The 24,048-nt window shown below is 53.6% G+C and overlaps 2 protein-coding genes across 5 annotated transcripts; one reads left to right on the plus strand and one right to left on the minus strand.

The window, feature by feature from the left end:
• The first annotated feature begins 475 nt into the window (after nt 1–475).
• Ctsz (cathepsin Z) lies at nt 476–11,590 on the plus strand. Its single transcript, XM_038329721.1, has 6 exons — nt 476–694; nt 1,109–1,272; nt 5,412–5,591; nt 9,805–9,955; nt 10,253–10,418; nt 11,172–11,590. Exons 1-6 carry the CDS (start codon nt 546–548, stop codon nt 11,280–11,282), a joined length of 921 nt encoding a protein of 306 aa, XP_038185649.1. The 5' UTR covers nt 476–545; the 3' UTR covers nt 11,283–11,590.
• On the minus strand, nt 11,583–22,993 carry Nelfcd (negative elongation factor complex member C/D). 4 transcript variants are annotated; one of them, XM_038329717.1, is made up of 15 exons: nt 22,866–22,993; nt 19,192–19,307; nt 18,884–18,993; nt 17,692–17,801; nt 16,816–16,923; nt 16,248–16,400; nt 15,957–16,087; nt 15,282–15,447; nt 14,787–14,921; nt 14,273–14,412; nt 13,207–13,321; nt 12,781–12,876; nt 12,564–12,704; nt 12,162–12,291; nt 11,583–12,078 (listed from the first exon to the last, which is right to left on the minus strand). In XM_038329717.1, the coding sequence occupies exons 1-15, from the start codon at nt 22,950–22,952 to the stop codon at nt 12,044–12,046; spliced, it is 1,773 nt and encodes a 590-aa protein (XP_038185645.1). In that variant the 5' UTR covers nt 22,953–22,993; the 3' UTR covers nt 11,583–12,043. The 4 variants fall into 4 exon arrangements, 3 of the variants coding, with proteins under 3 accessions (XP_038185645.1, XP_038185646.1, XP_038185647.1); XM_038329718.1 differs by having other exon boundaries at nt 19,192–19,304; nt 22,866–22,992; XM_038329719.1 differs by lacking the exon at nt 22,866–22,993 and adding an exon at nt 22,522–22,699.
• Between the last annotated feature and the right edge of the window lie 1,055 nt (nt 22,994–24,048).

The following is a 24,048-nucleotide window of genomic DNA, read 5'->3' on the forward strand; positions in this document are numbered from 1 at the left end:
CCTTTTTCTGAAGGAGAGCCTGGACTTTTGGGGAGTGGGGTTCAGAAAACCAGGCTAGGGTCTAACGCTGGGGATGACCTATACCTCGTTCTTCGAGACTCTGTGGATCTCTGTTGTGCTCCTAGGGGAGGCCTAGCCTGCGACTGCACCGTCACTCCAGAACCGGGAGGCAGAAGAATCTGCCTGGAAGCCTGCAGAGCCACACAGCCTGCCCCACGATGCCTGGGTCTCTGCAGAGTAAGTTTGACAATTGTGCTCAGTGAGTCCCCATGCGAACACAGTGACTGATGTCAGGTCCAGGTCTGGTTGTGTGACCCCAAGTTGTGCTGATCCCGCTGATCCGTGGGGAACAGATTCTGCCCTGGGGGCTGCCGGGCGGGGCCGGGGCAGGAGCAACGGGAAGGCCCCGCCTCCGGGGTGTGTCTAACTTGGGCGCCTCCTAAAGGACCGGGCGGGGTGGCCTGAGCGCGTGGGTCGCAGGTCAGGTCAAGGGGTCGAAAGTCCGGCGCGTGATCCAGGATCCAAGCAGGCCGAGGAGCAGGAGCATGGCGTCGTCGGGGTCGGTGCAGCAGCTACGGCTGGTGCTGCTGATGCTGTCGCTGGCGGGCGCGGCGCGGGCCAGCCTCTACTTCCGCCCGGGCCAGACCTGCTACCGGCCCCTTCGCGGGGATCAGCTGGCCCAGCTGGGGCGCAGGTGGGCGCGGGGCTGTGCCTGGGGAGAAAGAGGGTACACTTCTGGGCCAGGCGCGCACCCACTGTCTCCTGGGACCTTGCTTCTCTCTGGTCCACCCTGCCTCCTTAGGCCTGGGAAATCACATCCCTTCCTTTTGGGATGACTTTCATATCCGGGGAGCTTTGGTGTTTGCTAGGTTGGGCAGGCCTCACCTCTCTGTCCATAGTTGGTGAGCACTAGGGTGTTCAGGTCATGTCCAGTCACTGTCAGCTTCCAGTCATGGTGGGTTCTGCTGGCGGCTTTTCTGGTGGTAAAGGATCGAGCCCTGAAACGCTTACGTTTTGGAAAAGGGAAGAAGGTCCCTAGGGCACTGCCTGGGTGGGTCTGTGGCCCTGGTGGCCAGGGTTGATTTCCATGCTGGTTACCTCTTCCCAGGACTTATCCTCGGCCGCACGAGTACCTGTCCCCATCGGACATCCCCAAGAGCTGGGACTGGAGAAATGTGGAGGGTGTCAACTACGTCAGCGTCACCAGGAACCAGCACATCCCACAGTACTGTGGCTCCTGCTGGGCCCACGGGAGCACCAGTGCCATGGCAGGTGGGTAGCCCGGGGCTCAACATAAGCCCTGGGCAGGGCCAGGTGCGTGGCTGCGCTTCACCACCCAGGTATCCTGTAGGTGAGCCATGAGGGCCACAGCTCACGGAGTGCTGTGATTATCTTTCTGCCCGTCTCTCCTGTGGGTCCACTTAAGGCCTCTGTGGGGCACGCAGGAACTAGAACCCATGACAAATGACTCCTGGGTACCCTCCCTCCCCCAGGCCTTGTGACTTCAGCCACTGAGATGGAAGCAGCCTTTCAAAGTCACTGAGCTGAGGCCCTGCTAGGTCAGGGAAGCGAAACTGCGGTCAGTGTTTGAGATGAACAAGTTAGATCTTAGCCTGGCCACCATAGAGGCAAGAAGAAGGTGCAGGAGGAAGAGACAGCCCCACAGAAGTCCACACATTCGGAGGGCTGCTGTGTCCTTCCTTGGAAGAGGAAGCAGGCAGGGGCCAGAAGTGTCATTTTGCCTGGAGCATATAGACTCAGCTTTGTCACGTGCAGAGGTGGCCCCTGGAAGCCAATGGGGAAGCAATTTTCCTGGCTGGGAGTGTGACGGGGCTGTGACCTCTCTCGTGATTTGTGTCTTTCTGGTCCGGCGTGCTGTAGGTAGAGCCCGGGTCGTGGATTAGTAACAGTGAAATGGCTGCCCTTGTGCCTGCCGGGCTTATTTATGTAGGCCTCTCGCCTGCCCACCCAGAAGACTCCATTGTGAGAAGAGTGACAGCTGGGGTTCAGCCCTTCAGCTTGGACTCTTTCTTTAGGGCGAAGGGTTCTTGACAGAGCCAGCCAGGTGTAGCTGTGGCCCTTTGTAGAGTCACCTCTGGGGTCGGGAAGGAGGAAGAGGAAGGTGGCCTGAGAAGGTTCAGCATAGGAAGGTCAAGAGGTGCTTGTCAAGGGGGCAGGGTGTGTGGGGAAGGCCCATAGTGGATCCGAGCAGAGTCGAGAGCGTTTAGGATGAGGCCGCAGGGCTGGTGTTGGGGAAGTGAAAAGACCTCAGCAGAGCACAGGGTGGGGTGAGGGTGATGGGGAGCAGAAAAGGTCGGTGGAGTGAGGTACATGGGGGTGCAGGGCATTGCTGGGGCGCAGGGAGACGGCTGGAGGCAATGGGTCTTAGGCCTCCTAGATGGGGCTGGGCCTGCCTGAGGCTGCATCTTCCCCATCACCAGAGCGGAAGGGCTCTGGGAAAGTGGTTGCCTCATCCTTTCTTCCTGATCTCTGACATCGTCATCGGTTGTCAAGGCCTTGCTTCCTCTTTCTCTGTGTCGCACCAAAAGGGGACATCCACAGGTCCCTGGCAGTGTGCCAGCAGGGCAGCAATGGAACCAGTTTGTCTTTCCCATCTCTGGCGGTTAAGCATCCAAGCTTCTCTCTATGAGGTCACCTGTCCTCATCACAGGAGGCCCTCTCCTTCCCTTCATCAGTCACTTCCAACCGGTGACCGAGAGCCCCTTGGTCCCACCCACCTCTCACTGTCCCACCGCTTGCTCCCGTTGGGTTCTCCGAGCTTCCCACTTCACTCTACCTCTTGTCACTTTTGAGACCCACGAGTCTGTGCCCAGGCCTCCTCCCATTGGGGTAAAGCAAGGCCCTCACTGAGCCACACTCCCTTGTCTCTGCCTCCCTACCAGCCCTCCTCCCTACCAGCCTTCCCTACTCCTTGACTTCACTGCTTCCCACACTTCTGAAGTCTGTGTTCCCAGTTGTTTGTTTTGGTTTTGCAAGACAGGGTTTCTCTAACAGTCCTGGCTGTCCTGGAACTCACTCTGTAGACCAGGCTGGCCTCGAACTCACAGAGATCCGCCTGCCTCTGCCTCCCGAGTGCTGGGATTAAAGGCGTGCAGCTCCACCATCCGGCTTGTGTTCCCAGTTTTGATCTTTGCCTAGACTCACTTTTGTATCCGTCTGCTGCTACCCTCTGGCCTGCATTCCTGCTGCCTCCAGGCCCAGATGTGCAGGCCATCCTCCCCGTCTCAGCCACCAAAAGGCCGCCTTCCCCTGAGGATACTCCGGAAAAAGCTTAAGGGTTATCTGGCTCATCTTCTGTGCTCCTACGAACTGTTCTTTAGTTCTCCCACCAGTCCTTGAAGGAGGAATTAGGTCGTGTCCTTCCCAGCACCCTGACTCCTGGCTGGTCTCAGACAAGAGATTTCCGGAATATGCCTGTTAAACCTGAGTCCCATCATATTTCCATATTTGGGACCATCAATGACAAGGGCCTTTTCTGACCTCCTGAGCCGGAAGTCTGGCTCCTCCTTTGTGTCCGCACCCTCAGCTGAGGCCTAGGTACCTTCATATGCAGGACTCTCCTCAGGTCCTCACACTTCTCCCCTTGGGTGGCGTCTTAGTTGCTGTTCTGTTGCTGTGAAGAGACACCATGACCAAGGCAACTCGGAAAACATTTACTGGGGACTTGCTTAGCGTTTCAGAGAGGAAGTAATCCACCATCATGGTGGAGAGCGTGACAGCAGGCATGGCGCTGGGGCACACAAGCGTGGTCCACCCACTAGAGACCGAGCATTCATACATGTGAGACTGCGGGACCCATTCTCATTCAGACCACCACGGATGGACATTTGCCAGGCTGCTCTATTTACATGATAGCTTAGCCCCTGGGTGCTCCCCAGAACATCACCTGGCAGTGCTATTCTGCTTGCCCATCGTCTTGTCCCCTGTGCCGTGGTACAAGTCCAGAGAATAGAGCTTGCGCCTGCTGGCTTGCGTCTACAGTTTGCACAGTGCACAGCACACAGAAGGTGGGACTGGAACTCTGAGAATGGAAAGGATGCCAAGTCAGAAGGGGAAGAGTGGATTGTGTAGAGGGGTCATCCCAAGGAGCCTGCAAATTCTGGAGCCTGCAAATTCTGCAAAATTTGGTCAGGTTGAAGCTAGACATTGCATCAGAGGTAGGGGACGCCAGGCCTGAGGCTATTCAGCCAGCCACTGACGTTGGGCCTTAGCTGAGGTCACCAGAAGGAAGAGACCAGAGAAGGGGAGGAAAGGGCTCTCAGCAAGCCTCAAGAAACACTGCTAAGGATAAATACGGAAGAGACAGCCCAGGCACTTCTGGAAGGGCAGAGTGGCCCCTCTGCTGCCCCTCTGGAAGAGACAGTCTCATGAAGGTGAAGAGAGCTTAGGATGGATGGGTGACATCAAGCTAGGGACTTGACAAGAGCAGCTTGGGAGGCCAGAGACATGTAGGCAGTGGTGAACCTCATCTCGCACTGCTGGGGCAAGCCATAGAGACCGGGAAAGGCGGGTCTGTGGGCTTGGGGATGCCCCTCATTGAGAGGCGCGCTCCTAAAGGGAATGTAGAGGAAGGAAGGCTACTGGGAGCCTAATGGGGGAACAAGACAGGAGGGGTGGGCCCATGGCCTTGGGCAGCTTTTTGTTGTGGCACGGGAGTGGGTCTGAATGGTGATAAGACAAGGTCTGCTTTTGAGTATTTCCCTGACGTGCTCTCTGAGGTCATCGAGGGTGTGTGTGCAGGGTATGTGAGGGTGGTTCTAGAAGGTTCTGTGCTGTTGGATGGCAACCTTGTGGAGCAGGACCAGAGTGGGAGAGTACGGGAGGTTACCCAGGGCTGAAGTCTGTAGGATGGAGGGAAAACAAGGATAGGCTTTGGTTGGGGAAGAGCAGGTGAGGCTGGAGGAGACAGGGCCTGGGGAAGGGAGTGGCATGTCTGGTGTGGGCTGTGTGTGTAGCCTGAGGGTGAAGAGCAAGGTGGCTTTTCAGGATGCGGTCAGCCTTGCCCTGGTGGATGTTGTGATGACCCTAGCTGCCCCTTGGTGTGTGGGACCAACACGTGAGCACTGAGTGCTGGTTTGGCTCCCTAGGCTGCCATTTTCCCTGGAGATGCCTATGCCAGCCTTCTCTGTGTGGTCTGTAACTGCTCACTAGCTTCCTCACACATTCTGGAGCTCCTTGAGAGCTGGCCCTGTCTCGTGACACTTACAGACACACACAGGCGTCACGGTGCCCGAGGAAGGCCAGAGCATGTCCCTGAAGCCACAGTTGAGCTGAGGCCTTCACAATAGAGGGAGCAGAGGGCAGAGCCCTGTGTTATGGAGGGCCTGGGGGGGGGGGGGGGGACACCAGACATGCCTGGGTGGTGCTGACCAGTGTGCTGACTTTTGCAGACCGCATCAACATCAAGAGGAAAGGCGCGTGGCCCTCCACCCTGCTTTCAGTGCAGAATGTCATCGACTGTGGCAACGCTGGCTCCTGTGAGGGTGGCAATGACCTTCCAGTGTGGGCCTATGCCCATAAGCATGGCATCCCCGATGAGACCTGCAACAACTACCAGGCCAAAGACCAAGGTAGGCCCTGCCTGCGCCCCCACATTGCTGTATATGGTCTTCTTCCTCTTTCAAGAGAGTGGCTGAGAGCCGAGGATCCCACGTCTGTCATACTTTGGCTGGGATGCTGAAGAGGGTGGGGGTGGAGACTACGGCCCCCAGGAAGAGCTGGATGGTCCAATGTCACTCGAACCTGGTGGGTTGGGGTTAGGGTAGCAAGAATCTGGAACCCATGGTTCCTGTTGAGTCAGTGTGGAGAGATACCAGAAGAGCACTCCAGACTGGAGATGCAGTGCTTGCCTGCTGTACATGAGGAGGCTCAGTCTCCAGTATTGAAAGTAAATAAATAAGCAGAGTCACATCCCTGTAGCCAGGACTGGATGTGGTGCATGTGTGAGTTCTCATACCTGGCATTTGGATGGTTTTATGGGCCTTTTATAAGGGGCCAAACAGGCAGCCGATGGAAGAAAGCGTCTCTTTCCCATGGTCTGGAGCAGAGAGCAGGTGGTGGGGCTGCTTTCTGAGCTACAAGTTAACCTGCCCAGCTGAAATGGAGCACCAGCTGGTTCCTGGCCCAGCAGTCCTGGACAGATCATGAGCTGCCTGGCCCGGATACCCTTGTTGGCACGTCCCTTTCGGGCTGCTTTCCTTGGAAACCAAAGAAAAGGAAACTCAAATCCATCCTTCCTGGCTGTAAACTTTGATCCTTAGAACTCTCTCGTGGCTACAGCAGGATGCTGGGGGCAGGAACAACGACTCAGAAGGTGCTTGGAGGGCAGTTGGTCCCTCATGGCCAGAGCAAGATGCTCTGGGGGCCTTAGATCCGTAGACATCCCTCATGGCTGCCGCAGGATGTTCTGGGGTACCTGGAGGGCAGTTGGTTACTCTACAACACCCCTGTGGACGGTGTCCCCTTGTCTAGCTACCTCATGGACTCTACTGCCTCACTCCCAAAGAATCGAAAGAATTCTATGGCCTAATTGGCTGAGTCCATTGTCCTGGATGGGTAAACCTGGCAAGGACAGAGACCCCACCCGGGAAGGCAAGGCTAGGGACTGCTTTGTGGGATGTTCCTGAGGTCCTATCCCTCCTCCACTCCCAAACTGGTGTCATCCAGTTGAGGCTAGGTCCCTCTGGTCCTCTCCAGACTCACAGATGGTTGGGTTCATCAGAACCACTCAACAGTCCTCTCTGGTAGGAACAAATGAAGGCCACCATGTTGCTGGCTACCTCACACTGAGCAGTGATGCCTGAGGGACAAAATGAACTGGTGATGTAATCCTCGAGGAGTTTACTGCCCTGGGGAAGGGTCTGGACTGAGGTGTGCTTAAAGCACAGAGGTCAGCCTCACGGGTGTCCTCCTCTGTTGCTCCACCTTGTCCTCTTGAGTCTGGAGTGCATCCATTTTGTGAGCCTGGCTGGCAAGTGGACTTGAGAGACCCGCATTGCTTCACTGCCCAGGGCTTGGATTCCAGACCAGCACCATCACGCTGACTTGATGCGGGTGCTGAGCCTCCGAACTCAGGTCCTCAGGATTGCAATGGCAGGCAATTGATTGACTGATTTCTCCAGCCCTCAAACCTAATTCTTTCTTTTCCTTAATTTTTTTAAACAAAGTACATTTATTCAGCAAAAGTGATATATTTTAGAATTATAACATACAGCAGAAACGCGCAGGTTTCTGAGTATTTTCAGATTCGCAGTATGTGACTCTTTGAGTTTCCGTGCGATAAATCACTATTCCCAGGCATCTCAGAAATTCCAAAACTACGATTATTATCAACATACTTTTAGCAACCTTCACATTCTGTTATTTGGACAACTACAATTCTTGCCTAACGAATACAAGTTTGGCATTCATTAAACAAAAGCGCAATACCCTGCAGGAGTGTTCAATGCAAAACATAATTTACAATTCAGATCCCCCCAGTGAGGCTTTGGCCCCTCGTGAAATCACGTGGGGACACTGCCCATCAAGGACAGATTTTTGTATTTAAAAAAAAAAATGTTGATTCCACCAGCTGATTGTGGGGCACGCATTTAATCCTTACCCTTGGGAGGCAGAGGCAGGCGGACCTCTGTGAGTTCAAGGCCGGCCTTATCTTCAGGTCAAGTTCCAGAACAGCCAGGGCCTCAGAGAAACCCTGCCTGGAAAATTCAAAAAGAAAAACCAGCGTGTGATTCCTTGAACGGATATTCAAAGGACTTACACGAAACATCTTATGGATGTGATGTCATTAGTATTTTGCCCTTTTTATCTGTACTTGTCCTCCCTGTACATGCGTGTACATATGGGCTAGGATCTGCATACAAAGGTGAACAGGGCTTTTTCTTTCCGAGTTTGGGCCACTTTGCTTTATGAATGCTAAGTCCATTCATTCTGCAAATATTGTGAGTCCATTTTTCTTCGGAATAGTGTTTGTTTTACATGTGCCAGGTTTGCGTTATCTGTTCGTCTGCTGATGGACAAGGAGTTTGACTCCAGCTCTTTCCTGCTGCAGCAAATAAAGCATCAATAAGCGTGGACACGCAAGCGTCTCTTTGGTAGGGCGAGGAAGGGCTCAGGGTATGTGCGCAGGGGTGAAACAGCCGGGCCATATGCTAGCTCTATTTTTAATTTTTGAGCAATTTCCAAGCTGATTTCCATAATGGCTGTATTAATTTGCACCCCCACCAGCCATGAATAAGGGTTCCTTTTTTTCCCCAAAATTCCTCTCCAACATTTGTGGTCAGATTTCTTGATGATAGTCATTCTGACCAGGATGAGGTAATTTCTCAAAGTAGTTTTAATTTGCATTTCTCTGACGTCTTGATGACTAGGGATGTTGAACTTTTTTTCTTTTTCCCTCTTTGAGACAGTGCTCACTGTAGTAGCCTTGGCTGTTCTGGAACTTGCTGTGTACACCAGGCCTCAAACTCAGATCCACCTTCCTGTTTCCCAGTGATGGAATTAATGTATGCCACCTTTAATTCCAACACTCTGGAGGCAGAGGGAGGATGAGTTCAAGGCCAGACTGGTCTACAGAGTGAGTTCCAGGAGAGCCAGGGTCGCCCAGAGAAACGGCTTCAAACACAAACAAACAACAACACAAAAAAAAAAAAAACAACCAAAGAAAAAAGGTGTGTGCCACCACGTCCAGACCGCCTTTAAATTCAGTTTTGATGATTTATGTTTTGTGTAGCCATTTGCTGGTTGACAGTTTTACTTCCTTGGTATTTGATGTCTGTGGTTCTTCCTAAGTTCTAGATTCCAGCCGTGTCTGGAATTGGGCTGGCAAAGATTCTCCCCTCTTCTGTGGCCTGTGTGCTCTGCTGAGTGTTTCCTCTGCTATACGGAAACATTTTCTTTTCCAGTGGTCTCGTCTGTTATTTGGGGCCAACTCCTGTGCTATTGGTGTTCTATTCAGAAAGTTCTAGCTACCCTAGTATCTTGAGGAGTATTTATTCCCTGTATTTTTGTCTAGAACTTTGTGTTTTAGGTTTTAAGTTAAGGTCTTTGATCCGATGTGAACTGATTTTTGTACAGGATGAAAAGTATGAATCTAACTTTATTTTTCTTAGGTGGATATCTAGTTTTTCCCAGCACCCTTTGTTGAATAGGCTTTTCCCCCCAATGTATGTTTCTGCTCCCTTGTCTTGAGTTAGGGGCATAGCTTTGTCAGTTATTTCCAGGTTCTCTGTTTTGTCTGTCTGTCTGTCTTGTTTCTATGCCAGCAGCGGTCTTTGTCACTATAGCTCTGTAGTGTAATTTGAGGTATTGAGACACCTCCATGAATGTTCCTACTCCTTGGGATGGCTTTGGCTATTCCTTAAACCGGATTCTGATATTTCTCAAGCCAAGTAACAAGAGGACACATTTCTTTAAATCAAACATTTTGGCCTCCTTAGTCACAGCCAGCAGTGCAATCATCTGGTTACATTTTAATAGTGATTGCACTGGGTTTTCAATTATAGCAGCTGTGAGGTCCTCTCCCAGCCTTTAATGGAGAAGAGGAGGGCAACGTCAGAGTGTCTACCATTCCCTAATCAAAGTGTGTTCTTTCTGTTCTGCCACGGCCTGGAGGAGGCTTTCCCACGCCTGCAGCTTAGAGACACGCATAATTAAACGGCACCTGGAGGGCTTCCGCTATCAGCTAATGAACGGCGGGCTAAATTAGAAAAGTGGAGAGGATGGGGTGGGCTTCATTAGTGGGTTAATGAGGAGACAGTGTCATGCTGACTTCTTGTGTTCTAGACTGTGACAAGTTTAACCAATGTGGGACCTGCACCGAATTCAAAGAGTGCCATCCCATCCAGAATTACACCCTCTGGAGAGTGGGTGACTATGGCTCCCTGTCGGGTAGGGAGAAGATGATGGCAGAGATCTACACCAATGGTCCCATCAGGTAAGGGAGAGGTCTGGGTCTGTGCACCTATGTGCAACTGTGTCTTGTTCACCCTTCCCCCCCCCCCCCCCCCGCCCCCTGGCCACTTTGACCAGTAAAGACTTTGGCTTTCTCAGAAGTAAGCATGAGCTATCAGCTGGTCTGTCCCAGGGAACTTCTGTGTAGTTAGGCAGAGAAGGCCCTGGCTGTGCTGAGTGGGGGTGTTGGCGGGGTCACCAGGCAGGACTCACTACTGTAAGCCAGGTGCCACCACAAGCGCCGATTGCTCCTCACATTGCTGACGGGTGGCTCTCACAGCTGCGGGATCATGGTGACAGAGAAGATGGCAAACTACACGGGAGGCATCTACGCCGAGCACCAGGACCAGACATTTATCAACCACATCATCTCCGTGACTGGCTGGGGCATCAGCAGTGATGGGATCGAGTACTGGATTGTCCGTAATTCATGGGGCGAACCCTGGGTAAGATAGTTCCCTTTTCTAAGGTCAGACCAGAATCTGCACCTCTCCCCAGCAGTGGAGTGGAGGGCTGGCTTGTGGCTCACCAGAACATAAGCAACTTCTGAGATCTGAGCTGTGCAGGGCTGCTACTGTCCTGTGCATCGCCAAGTGCTTAGCAGCCAGTGGCTCCTCCCCAAACTACCCCACGGCCAGGGCTGGGGCCAAGTGGTCCTCATGGTAGCGATGCTTCACGTTTTCCAGGAATACTTGCTTGAGTTAGGTCAAAAGTCCAAGGGAGCTGGGTGGTGGTGGCGGCACATGCCTTTAATCCCAGCACTTGGGAGGCAGAGGCAGGCAGATCTCTGCGAGTTCACGGTCAGCCTGGTTTACAAGAGCTAGTTCCAGGACAGGCTCCAAAGCTACAGAGAAACCTTGTCTCGAAAAACAACAACAACAAAAAGTCCAAGGGAGGAAACCTGCAGGTTGTGGTTTGGGGCCACAGTTTTGACTGTTGCTCAATGCAGACACAGGAATACTCTGGAAGACGTGGAGGTGACGAAGTGTCAGCCACGTCTACTGAATGGCCACAAGCCAGGTATTAATACGGAGACAGTCACATTCTTAGATTGTCTAGCTGCCTGTGGAGCGTCCTTATGTTAAGAACTGCTGAGAGAACCAAGACAGAGCTTTGTCCAGACCCAGGGTTCTGCAGCACAGAGGGTGAGCACGGGACCGTGTCCTGAGGCACTAATGCCCAGTTCTTGCTCCTTACAGGGTGAGAGGGGCTGGATGAGGATCGTAACCAGCACCTACAAGGGAGGCGCGGGTGGCAGCTACAACCTGGCCATCGAGGAGGCCTGCACATACGGGGACCCCATTGTTTAAGTAGCCATCTCTGGAGGCAATGTTGGAAACCATGGCAGGGATGGGTGATTATCAACACCGGTCACTGGACAGCTAGAAACAGTGCTTGTGGCCATGAGGAGCAGAGTGTGGGCTGCAGAAGCCATCAAGAGAAGAGATGGTAAAGGAGGAACCACACCTCATCGTGGCCCTCAGGACCAGAGTCCTGCCTTCAGCACCTGGAGAAGACAGCTGTGGGCTAGGGCAGTTCTGAGGTCACCTGGAATCCTCGGGAGGGGAGGACAATCCCAGACTGCCTCAGCGGTAAATAAAGGATCTAGCTCACCTGAGCAATAGGTCTGTGCACTTTATTTACATGAGGACACACGCCACCTAGCTCATCATTACTCTTGGCAAATTAAAACAATAAAACAACCAACCACCTGGGTCATTGGGAGAAAGCTTACTCATGGAAGTGTCCCAGCTCTGGATCCTCACTAACCCAAGGCCTACTCTGGGTTTCTCCCGAGAGGTGCACACACCTGACTCCTGCATGTGACATGCGGTGCAGGGGCCACACTGACAACAGAGGGGGCCGTCCAGCACAGCAGCTTCTCCTGGGCACTGCCAACACAGGCCTTTTGAGAAAAGCTGCCTGCTCCCTCCCAGCAGACCCCGCTCCCTCCCAGCAGACCCTCCTTCCTTCCGGGAGGCTGGTTGAGTCTTCATAGGCAGCTTCCTGATCCAGTCCTCTAGTCCTCCTGAGCTTGGCCTGGCAGGTTCTGCTTCAGCTCTGGAGGGTCTCAGTTCACCACGATGAAGTTAGACTTGCAATGGGCTGTGCGGGAACACGGGGCCACTGGGTTAGAGCAGGTGAGGAGTGAGGGGGGGCAGCACGGCAAAGGGCGTTTAGGGCCTTACCAATGAACTCGGTCACGGGGTCGTGCTCGCCCTCTGTTTTGATGGTGCCTGCGATGCTGTCATTTTCCAAGATGGGGAGGAATAGCTGCACAAAGTCTGAGGTGTATGGTGGGGCAATGACGTCCAAAACCTAGTGGAGAGACCTCAGGGTCACCGCAGTGCTGGTGTGGGGTCAGAGCACTCGGCGGCAGGCAGTGTGAGAGAGCTCTCCCACCACCAGGGCCTCCCCAGAGACTCTTCAGCTTCCAACCCCAAGCCACAGGGAGTAATGCAGGGGACACAGCAGAGGTTCCCACAGGTAGAACGAACCTAGTAAGTCATCAGTGTCACCATGACTGCCATGGATCTCAGAATGACATCAGGCCAGAAGGGCTGGGCTAGTGGACGGAGGGTACTACTGACCTCAGTGACGAAGTACCGAATCAGCGAGATGTCGGTGTCCAGCTTCTCTAGACATCTGCGGATGTAACTGACCACGGGAAGCACGTAGCCACGGCTCAACAGGTGCACCATCCTGTCCAGCAGGGTCTTTTTTAACTCGAGCTATGGAAGAGCAGGGCCAGGAGAGCAGGTCAGAACTGGAACTCTCCCAGCCCCGACAACCCGAGACACAGCTTACCTGCTCCATCACATCTAGCTGGGAGTGTTCGGTCTCAAAAAGCTTAACAAGCAGCTGCAGAACCTGGGGGTGCAGGAGCTGGTGGCAGGTGCTGATCTGTGGACAGCCAAAGGAGCGTCACCGAGGCACCTGCTGGCCTCTCTCTGGGCTTACCGGCAGCACACAGGGAATGGACGGGACTGTCACAGCCACCTGAGGGGGCTTACCACTGATGTGGACAGCACTTGTCAGCTTCTAGGCTTCCCTTCTGATAACACTTGATAAACACATCTACAGTCACTGAAACTAGGTCCTTAAAAAGATAGCCTCATTGGGGGGGACACAAACCACCAGCTTTGAAGAGAGCATCTACTACCCTCACGTCAGGACAAAGGCCCAAGACACAGACCACTGTGCACCTCACAAGTGGCCCTTCTGCCCGCTTACCTCGTCCAACAAGGCCAGGTGAACCGGCGTGTGATCAGTCTGCAGCTGGAAGTATCTTGGTTCTGACACGGTCCAGTCTACCCATTTCAGAACACCCATCGCCACCACTGGGAACCTGCAGGCAGACAAGGTACAGGCTTCCTTTGACTACGAGTGGGGGCGGGGCAGGGAAGAAGGGTGAACCATGCTACGGAACAATAAAGGGCTGGAAAGCAAGAACAAAGTCTGGGGACCCAGGGACACTCCCTCACTCTGCCCTGCAGGCTCGCACTTCTGCATGGCAGAAGTGGTTTGATGAGACCAGCTCCTCCTCTCAGGAGGGATTTGATTCTCGGCTCCTTCAAACCACTCCGCTAAATCACAAAGGAAAAATCATCAAAGCAGAGCATGGCGCCTGGCAGCCCCTGCTCACGGCTACTGTCATTTCAGATGCTTTCTTCCATCCCCAGGAAACAGGAAGGAGGCAAGATGCACTGTGTACTTAATCATGAATCGCTCCGTACAGGCAATGCCTGCTGGCTTCAGTCTTACTACAAATAAACCCATTCTTTAAATCCATTTTTCTAATTCTGGATGCCTTTCTCTACTCGCTGAGGGTCTGCTGAACACATTTCTGGCCACAAAGCTCCTGAAAAGCACACAAGCTGTCGTGGTTGCTTAAGCTCTCCATGTGTGTTAAGAAGGATCCACCCCGCTAGGCAGTGGTGGCACACACAGAGGCAGGCAGATCTCTGTGAGTTGGAGGTGAGCCTGGTGTTTACAAGAGCTAGTTCCAGGATGGCCAGGGCTGTTACAGAGAAACTTTGTCTCAAAAAACAAAGATGAAGATGAAGAAGATGAAGACGAAGACGAAAGACGGAAGAAGAAGAAGAAGAAGAAGAAGAAGAAGAAGAAGAAGAAGAAGAAGAAGAAGAAGAAGAAGAAGAAGAAGAAGAAGAGGAGGAAAAAAAAAGAATGAGCAACTCAAGCTTCTCTTGCTTGCTCTACGTGAGAGTTCACACTCTAACCATAGGGATGTGAGGCCTGGCACTCCAGAGACTGGATGGGGAACCAGTGTGACACTCACCTAATGCACTGATAGAGTGTGCTCAGCTCGGCTACCAGCTCCGAGGCCCCCTTGTTCTCATTACAACACAGATTGTGGACGGTTTCTACAGCCTTTGATGTGGACTTCAGCTCATCTTTGCCAATGCTCACCCGTTTGTTCTGAAACCATAAAAGCTGCTGAGTGATGATGGGACTGTGGCCCTTCTGGAGGGTACCCCAGGACGGCCCCTTCCCTGTCTGCAGACTCAAAAGTCAATTCAGCTGTCAAACTACACAGTCATATCACCCACAGAAACCAGGTCATAGGCTGCAGTGTGGGAGGCACAGGGAAGTTTCATCCCACTGGCCAGTCCTAGAGGAAAAGACGCCACACAATTCCTGAGGGCACTGAGCTCTTTCAGTATCTTGTGCACAATGGTAAAGACATTTCCAGTGCTGGGCAGGCTGGAGAGTTCTTGCACCCAATGCCCCACACAGTGCCAGAGCCAAGGAGGCCACTGGTCTGAGCCCACAGGTTCTCAGCACTGGCGTACCTTCTTCCAGGTCTCAACCACGCTAGCAGCGTAAGCCAGGATGTGGATGTACTTGTGCTTGTGGTCCTGGTTGATCTTGGCTCCTGGCTTGAACAGTGACTGCATGAACAGGTCCAAAAAGGCAGGCACCCGGATCTAAGAAGAGGTGCACTCAGGAGTGGGCTGGCAGGAGGGAGGCCCTGGCTCACCCACCTGTAGGGCTCGGACAGGGTGAAGGCTGACAGGGGGCATAGGATGCACCTCTATGGTGAAATGCTTGCTCAGAATGCAATGGGCCCTGGCTTCAATCCCAGTGGTGCCAGAGAGGATGGGAGGAGAACTTACTGTAGCCATGTCTGTAACCCCCAGCACTCGGGGAAGCTAAGGCAGGATAGCTGGCCTAGTCTGAGACATCCATGCGTGGCCTTAAGAGAACGAGGGAACTCGGAGGCCTCCCCAAACCACCCTGACACCTGGTGTGGGGCACTTGGCCTCACTGAAGCGTAGGCAGCTTACGAGCTCCACGGGAGGAGGGTCCATGCTGGTGAACATCTTGAACAAGACCGTGATGTCTGCAGGATTCAGGGCTCCCCTGGACAGCATGGCGCCGAGAGCTTGGCAGGCTCGAGGGTAGGAGGCAGCCGTGCCCAAGGCCAGCGTGATCTGACTGGCATCGTGGCCTCTGGTTGGAAAGCCGCTCCATTACTAACAGCTTCTCCCTTTCCTTCACCTTAAATGTGCAATGCTGAGCAGGCAGGCAGGACCCCTGGGCTCTCCCACATTTCTGCCATTCACTCTTCTGACCAACTGACCCCTGGGAACAACAGCTACAGCGAGCTGCGAAAGACTCTGAGTAGCTGTGACCTCCACGAGGGAGTCACACACCCTGCACACCTCCTCAGGGAAGCCTTGGCAGCAGGAAATGAAGTGCCTTGGACTCCATGAGCAAGCAGGGCACTGGAGACCAGGCTGGGGCTATTCTGCACACCAGGCAACCAGGGCAATCCTGTCCTTAGCAAAGAGCCACCAGCACATCACTCCACCGGGCCGGGGCGTCCGAAGCTATACCCACTTCAGCCCCATGGGGGGAACTGGCCTGGAACCTGATGGAGCTGGAGGCTGAGTTGTGCACTAAGGCTCGGCTTCCTGAGGAAAAGAAGGAAGAGCAAGGCAAGCAAGAACATCTCTTACTTCTCCTGGGCAAAGCGCTGGACTTCCTGAGCGACCCTGCGCACTGCAGAGCCACCCTGCTCCTCCTGGGCCAGCACGGACATCATGGCCTGTGCGAACAGGTATGTGTGCTCCCCGTGGCACACCATCTTCTAGAGGATGGCAGGGAGACAGAGCTTAGGTCACAGTGACAAACATAGACGAAGGGATGCTGGCCAGGACTCTCTGACTTGGAGATACTTTACGGAGAGGGGATCTTGCAAAGCCTGACCCTGGGTAGCCCCCTTCCGCCTTTTATTCAGAGGGGCTTACTGCAAACTCAGGAAGATTTTTCTCAAGGTTTTCTTCTCCTCCATCCAAGATTGTGGCTAGAGAGGTCCGAAGCACTCTGGAGAACACCTCCAACTGTTGGCAGGCTGTGGACACGCTGGTGATCTCCCCTTGGTACCCCGCGTCAGAAATGAGCTGCCATATAACCCAAGAGCCAAGGGTCAGCATCTGGTGGCCCCACCTTTCAGAGTGGTTAGCCAGTCACTTGTGTGAGCCAAGTGAGCACGGGTCTTTAACCCCAACGTTTCCTGTGCTTCCTGCTGTGGTACCATCTAGCTGTGTGCTCGCTCACCCAGACTCACAGTCTCGTCTGGGCCTTGGTGTCGGCCTGAGGCCCTTGAGCAGACACACACAATCTAAACTCCACTGTGTCCAACCCTGAAACAGTCGATGCCGACCTAAGCAGAGATACAAATTCTCTGCTTCCTTTGCCCAGTGTGAGGTTGATAGAAGGGAAAGGATGAAAACCCCACCAAGAAAATCTCTACCAAGAAGAGAGCAGAGCGGACCCTCTTTTCTCCTCTTTTCTGGGCTCTAGGACTTGCCCTACCTTCACAGTAAAGTTGAGCATCAAGCAGTCAGGATGGGCTTCAGCCAGCTTGTAAAACAGATCTCTCCATGTGGTGTGTGCAATCATCTGCTCAAGCCACGCTGGGGTCTGCCAGAAACAAGGGCAAGGCCAAAGGTCTCACTTGAGTCTGGGAAGTCTGTGCTGCAGAAGCAATCACTGCAGCCGGAAAAGACCCTAGGGTGTCTCCAGCTCTGGGGAAGCAGGCCTTGCTATAGTCATACAGTTAGCTGCATGGCTGGCTTCCTGGGTGCCTGTTCACAGCTTTTGAAAGACCTGCCTAACTTCTCAGTAGGGTGCAGAAACATGCTTTCTGAGGGAACATGTGAAAAGTCCCATCGGGTACCTCATGCTTACCAAGCCCTATGCTCTTGGCAGGAGAAAGAAAAGCAACTGGGATGGCACAGGTGGTTCTGCACATGAAAATTTGTCTCCTGGCTCCCGTGTGAGCCACGGGCTCTGCCACTGTCTGAGCACAGTGGGGCTTCCACAACAGTGTCACTAGAGACCACTGCTGCTCTGGAAGGAAGGCCTGAACACTGCAGCACAGTCTGAGATGTTTCCTACATCTTCCTTCCTACCCTGCCCTCTGCCCTCGGGGCTCACCCTCAGCCTGATCCCCCAGTCCCCCGCAGCATCTATACATTCTTGACGAGACCTGTGCCGTGACCTCCTGTGTCTCCTGGAGGACCCCTACCAGGCTTCTAGCCCCACACCTGCACCCAGGAGTTGGGGGAGGCCATGGGCCTTTTCCTGGCCTCACCACTGGCAGCTTCCCATCAAGTACCCCATTCCTGAGAAGAGGATGCAGCAAGAAGGCTGGCAAAGGCCCAGGCTGTGCTGTCAGGCACCCCTCACCTCTCCTTCTTCTGTGAAGATAGAATCTGCCTTCCGAGGATCAAAATGCTTGATCAGTAAACTCTTGAGGTGGTTCTCCACAGTCTCCTGCACCTGCACTGGCTCAACACCTGGGAGAAAACGGAAGCTTTACCTACACCCCCACCCCCACCATACACAGAAACAGCACGGCCAGCCTGCCAGTGTCGTAGAGCTGCTAACCAACTACAACAGCGCGAAGGTTCTGGACCCCTTAGGAAGTTTCTAGAGCGATTTATTCAGTGATAAGGCCCTAAAAGGAACCGAGTACGAGTCTATGGGGTGGCTACCCTGTCTTTCTGTGTGCGCAGGAGAGGGACATCTCAAAGACAGAGGACCAGAGCCGACAGGTGAGGAGCTGGAGGGTACACTCTGTCCCCATGGAGAGAGCAGGTGCAGCCAAGGGCCACCCTCAGATCTCGTCACCCTGACGGCGGTGAGGTAGCCATTTCCGGAGAGTGCTTTAGTGACGTCACTGTCCCCAATTCAGTGGATTTACAGTAAGGCTCTACTCTGATCACATTAGCTAAAAGCCATCATCGAACCAGTCCGAAATTATCTATTATTTAGCACTGGCTGTAACAGGCCTCTTGAAAGGCAACACTGAACACACACTATGTGACGCTGTAATTCTATGGTCGCGGAAGAAGCTCAGTGAGAATTCCAGTCACAGGGTACCTGCTAACGCAGTGACTGATTCACAGCTCAGAGCTGAGCACACAGGGAGGGGTCAATCCTCTGCCTTTGGATCTTAGAGACCAAGAATGCTCAGAATGTATCAACATCTAAGGACCCAAAGGTCTCTTGAAGGGGAGATGGCTCAGTGTTCAAAGTGCTTGCCATGCAAACACGGGGACCGGAATTCGGATACCCAAAGTCAGGTAGGCATGGTGGCCCCCCTGTAATTCCACTCACATATCAGAGACAGGGCATCCCTAGAGCAAGCTGCTAGTGAGACCAGCCACAGCTGCAAGCCCTGGGGTTGACTGACACCCCACTTTAACAAGTAAGGTAATAAAGCAATCTAAGATGACTCTCAAAACAAGCTTGGGCCTCCATATGCCTACCTACACATGCAATGCACACCCACTTGTAGTGTACACACACACGGGGGAGGTGGGGGGAAGGAACAGGAGGGATGAGCGGGCAGGACAGGGCTCGTCCTCTCAAGCACCTGTCTGAATGAGCCACTCAGCCAGCAGGTTCACAGTCTGGGCCACGGCTGTATAGTTCTCAGACAGGAGCTGGATGACATTTTCTGGAGACCCTCCTGCCTGGAAATACCTGGGAAGAGCAAAGTGACGGCTTTTACAATGAGTGGCCACAGAGGAGCCGGGGTGGACAGGAGGGCAGGAGGAAGGCATGGGCAAGTGTAAGGGTCTTCCAAGGTGCCACGGGACTCTTCAAACCTTCCACTCCAAGATCACACTCTTTGCACCATAAACTCTCCCGAGCCCCTGAGTGTGCACTGCGCTCACACACCTCTTCAGCGTGTTGAAGATAGAAGGCTCCATGATGTAGTCCCGGGTGGAGAACTTGTGCAGGCACTCCTGCTGCACCTCGGCATCATCCTCCCCTCCGGAATCATCTTCCTGCTGCTGCAGAAGGAAGGGCCGGGAGGTGTGCGCTAGCGTGGGTGCCCTGCCATCTCGCCATAAAGATGGGTAATCACACACGTGAGTTCATCCGACTCATCACACCTCATGGTGGGAGCTGGGCAAGCGGCAGCTTCAAAGGGTCAGGAGCCACACCAAGCGGCCCATGGTGGTGAAGCGGGTGCGGTCATGGTCTCCTCTTTACACAAAGACTCATGACACCACCCCCGTCAACGCCTGAGACGATCCCACAAGCTGACCTACTGGAGGGCCAAGAACAACAAGTGACATTCAGCTCAACAGCCAGTCACCACTGCTACCCCACACTGCTACCCGGTGCTCTCCAAAAAAGACCAATAAAGTGGTCCTAGGGTAAGGTCAAGATCACTAACCCTCGAATCAGCAGGCCTGGCTAGAGCCAGACACAACCTTGGGCTGAACCCACACAAGCTGCTGGCCGGCAGACAATTACATGGTATGGTGGACTGAGTGGCCCCAGGTCTGTCTGTCCAGCTGCAAAGCTGTCAGAACAGCAAACAGGTGCCCTGTAACGATGGTTGCATTGAGACAGGAAATCTAGAACACACAAGACAAAGCTTTCCCGCAGAAGGAGTTCACAAGCCAGGAGACCAAATTCCAGGCAGCTGACAGAACAAGGTAGGAGCCATGCCAGGAACTAGCAAAAAACAACCCAACTCAGCCCGCTTCCTGTTCTTGTAAATAAAGTTTTACTGAAACACTCTTGTATCCACTTTGTCGTGTATTGTTATTCTTTTTTTTGGGGGGGGGGGGTTCGAGACAGGGTTTCTCTGCAGCTTTAGAGCCTGTCCTGGAACTAGCTCTCTAAACCAGGCTGGTCTCGAACTCACAGAGATCCGCCTGCTTCTGCCTCCCGCGTGCTGGGATTAAAGGCGTGCGCCACCACCGCCCGGCATGTATTGTTATTCTTGACGACGTTCCCTAGTCTGGTTGTTAACTAGCTGTGCACAGGGCCACACAACCTAAACTGTCTTCTATGTGGCTCTTTGCAGGAACTTGGCTTCCACTGCCCTGTACTCTCTAAAAGCAATGAGCCGGGGGCAGACAGAACCTGGTGACTTCATGCTGAAGACCAGGATGTTCTCTTAGAATACATGCAGGCTTCACCCTGAGAGCTGCTCACATGTGTCAATATTGCCAGGCTTCTACCCTGTGGCCACCGACAGCGTTTCTCCAACACCAGGCCATGCACCTGCCCACACGTCTCCAGCTTCACCTGCACCGTTCGCTGTCGTGCCCACCCCAGATGCCAGCATGCAGCACTGTTCTGTCCACTCAGCATCCCAGCAGGACTGCAAACTCCTGGAGACCAACTGACCCTGTCTTTAATAAAGGACTCTTCCCACCTGTCCCCAGAAGCCTTGGAAGTACCCTCAGTTCCCCTCCCCTCCCTTCCCCCCATCTCCTGCCGGCGAGACCCCCCCATTCCATCTCCCATACAAGGGTCCCGTTTGGCCCTTCTTTCCTGTATGCTTACTGTGGCAACACTCCATTTTTCGTCCCCTGAAATCACCTTTCACACTGATGCCATCCTTACTAAGTCACAGATCTGATCTAGTTCTTGGTTGCCTATCTCTCTTGGGTGGGGGTAGGGGGAACCCAAGCTTTACTATGACTCTGTGCAGCTTACCTGTCCAGTCTCACCTACTGCCACCCCCGTGTATGACCAGCAGCCTAACTAATCCACGTGTCTGTCTACCAACTGCTCTCAGGTTCCATTCTCCGGACTCAGAGGCCCCAGTTCATGCCACTGTCCTCCTCCAAACACAGTCAGAAAAGACACATGTGGGTGTGCAGAGGTGCCCAGTGTTGGCACGCCGCACTACATTCTCATCAACGAATGCGGTGCATCACATAATTATCTCAGGACACGTATGACGCAGGCTGGGCACCCTGACAGCTCATCACTCTCATCGGGAGAACTCACGGGGGGCGGGGGCAACGGGCCACACCAAGGTCGCTGAAATCCAGTGGGATCTAGGCCAGACCCTGCCACTCCTAACCCTCAACATGGACAAAACATGCAACCCCCTCCCACCAAGCTAATCCACAATGTACTCTCTTGTGTCTGTGTGGTCTATCGTGTGTACATGTTCGAGGTCAAGGCAGGGTGCCTTCCGTCATTCTCCAGCTCACTTTCTGGCCTCTCACTGACTCAGTTTACCAATTGGGTTTGAGTGTCTGGCAAGGGAGCTCCAGGGCTCCCTCCCAGTGCTGGGCTCACAGACAAGCACTGTTGTGCCTGGCTTCTGTGTGGGCTCCAGGCTCCAAATTCAGGACCCAATGCTTTTGCGGCAAGCACATTGCTGGCCGAGCCATCTCCCACATCTTCCATTTTTTTTTTTCATCAGGACCACCTCAGTGACTAAGTCACTCAAATGGCAAGAGACATAAAGGGCATCATTTTGTGTCTTCCTTTCTTTGTTTTATGGCCCTGCATCGGTTTCTGAGTCTTTCTCCTTACTTCCCTTAGGGATAACACTCAGTTCAAACTCTAGAGCCACATAATAAAATATCACACAAAAGCACTTAGCCTTCATATTAGCTAACTCCGACTCCCCACAAAGTGCCCATGGCCTGCAGGATGGTCTAGCACACAAACAGATGTCAGGAGTCTTAAACAAGATTTCTGGCCGGGCGGTGGTGGCGCACGCCTTTAATCCCAGCACTTGGGAGGCAGAGGCACGCGGATCTCTGTGAGTTCAAGGCCAGCCTGGTCTACTAAAGCTAGCTCTAGGACAGGCTCCAAAGCTACAGAGAAACCCTGTCTCAAAAAAAAACAACAACAACAAAAATTTCTGGTCAGCCCCTGTTCCGCCAACCAATAGGATTTCCAGTTTCAGGAACCCCTCTCTCTATCACCCTCACAGGTATACCTCACTGCCTCCTGCATTCACTCAAAACTCATCTTGTTTCCTGTAGAAAAGGCAAATTCTCAGGCTCCTCTGCACACTGCCCAGAAGTACCTGCGAGGCTTATGCCAGCCACACACCTGGATGGTCTCTGTTGGGGACTTCCCTATTTCTCACCCCAAACCCTGGACAGTCGGGGCTGCAAGATCCTTCCTGTTCTGTACTCTAAGGATGGATGGAATCGACCCATGAGTGAAGGATGGATGGAATCGACCCATGAGTGAAAAGAATAAAGTTTGGTCGGTCCAACACCAGAGAGTTCTTACCTCCCTCCCCCCAGGATGCTGGAGTGAGGAGTTAGGAGTTTGTTCACTGTCTGATAACTGTGGTCCCTTGGAGTCAGTCTGTCCTGCCGCCTGGCAGGGGGATCAGCCCTGGAGTCATCGCGCAGGAGGAAACTGAGGCCCTCCAAAGGGACAGGACCGGCCCAAAGCCCTCAGAGCAGCTCCTGCCCTGCTGGGCCCGGGTCGGAGGTCAGGGGGTCAGGGGTCAGCGGGCCGGCAGGGACCCCAGCGTTCACGCCCCCCGGTACCCGGGTCTGGGCGGCGCGGGCGCCGCGAGCACAGGGCAGAGAAGCGGCTTCCTGGCGGGACGCCTACTGCCCTCTCACCTGGCCGCCGTCCGCCTCTTCGCCCCACTCCGAAGCATTCCCGAAGTAGTCTTCGGACATAATTGTACCCGGCGCTGGGCCCGCCATAGTTGCCGGGAGTCCTTACTGCGCGTGCGCGGGAGGCGACACACGAAAGTGCGCGTGCGTGGTGGTTCCGGGCCGGCCTCCGCCAGGCCCTCGGGGCGGAGTTGGGTGCGGGGCGTGGCTACAAGGGGCGTGGCCTGTGCGTGGCTTGCTAGGCTGAGGGACTGCTTGGAAGGAGCTCCCCAGAGCAGGACTCATGGTGTAGTTTCAGAGCTTTTTAGAAAATGTCCCATATAGTTTACTGTTTTTCTTTTCTTTTTGAAACAGGGTCTCACCTGGCCTCGATTTGTTATGAAGAACTTGAACCTTCAGCCAGCTTAGCTTTGCCAGTGCAACTAGCAACTACTGGGGACAGAGTCTAGGGCCCACAGAAATGTTCTGATTTCTTTTACCAGGGGTAAAAAATACCCGCTGCCGTGCATGATTTAAAATGTATTCCCAGTGGAGGAAGCCCTACAAAAGTCATGACTGGGGCCTGGAAAAGAGGATCCTCTGGAGACCAAGGCTGATGGTAACTGGAGAGGATTCCTGGCAGGTAGCCGGAGGCTCCAAATAGTGACCTTTGAGATTAACGCCATGGGCTCTAGATGTGATGGTGAGAGTTTAGAGCAGTGGTTCTCGGTCTTCTAATGCTGCTATTCTTTAATACAGTTCCTCATATGACCCCATCCATAAATTATTTTCGTTGCTACTTTATAACCGCAATTTTGCTACTGTTGTGAATCATAATCTGATATGCGACTTCTGTGAAAGTGTCATCAACCCCAGGAAGGGGTCAGGACCCCCAGGTGGAGAACCACTGGTCAGAGAGGAGAGTCCTGTGGTACAGACATCGGCCCTGCCTGCAGGGGTGGCTGAGACGCGACCATACTCATTCCTCCCTTCCACCACTCAGTAAGTGTGTGCTGAGCTCAGGGACACGCGCATAGGTCACAGTCCTTGCCCTGGTGCAACCTACATTCCGTTGAGGGAGCGAGCCTGGAAGCAAGGAAGGGAAAGAACGAGAGGGGTGACGAGTGCCCACACTCTGGAGTAACAGAAGAGACTTTGCCAAGGTGGTCAGGGTGGCTCTCCCCATTTCACATCATCTGATGCGGCA

Source organism: Arvicola amphibius, chromosome 5 (assembly GCF_903992535.2).
Source record: "Arvicola amphibius chromosome 5, mArvAmp1.2, whole genome shotgun sequence".
NCBI lineage: Eukaryota > Metazoa > Chordata > Mammalia > Rodentia > Cricetidae > Arvicola > Arvicola amphibius.

Coding starts and splice junctions, on each gene's coding strand:
- Ctsz (XM_038329721.1), top strand. CDS start 546: ATGGCGTCGTCGGGGTCGGTGCAGCAGCTACGGCTGGTGCTGCTGATG. Junction 695..1,108: donor CTGGCCCAGCTGGGGCGCAG/GTGGGCGCGGGG, acceptor ACCTCTTCCCAG/GACTTATCCTCGGCCGCACG. Junction 9,956..10,252: donor TACACCAATGGTCCCATCAG/GTAAGGGAGAGG, acceptor TGGCTCTCACAG/CTGCGGGATCATGGTGACAG.
- Nelfcd (XM_038329717.1), bottom strand. CDS start 22,952: ATGGCGGGCCCAGCGCCGGGTACAATTATGTCCGAAGACTACTTCGGG. Junction 18,994..19,191: donor ATCTTCAACACGCTGAAGAG/GTGTGTGAGCGC, acceptor TGCTCTTCCCAG/GTATTTCCAGGCAGGAGGGT. Junction 15,448..15,956: donor CAGCGCTTTGCCCAGGAGAA/GTAAGAGATGTT, acceptor CTTTCCAACCAG/AGGCCACGATGCCAGTCAGA.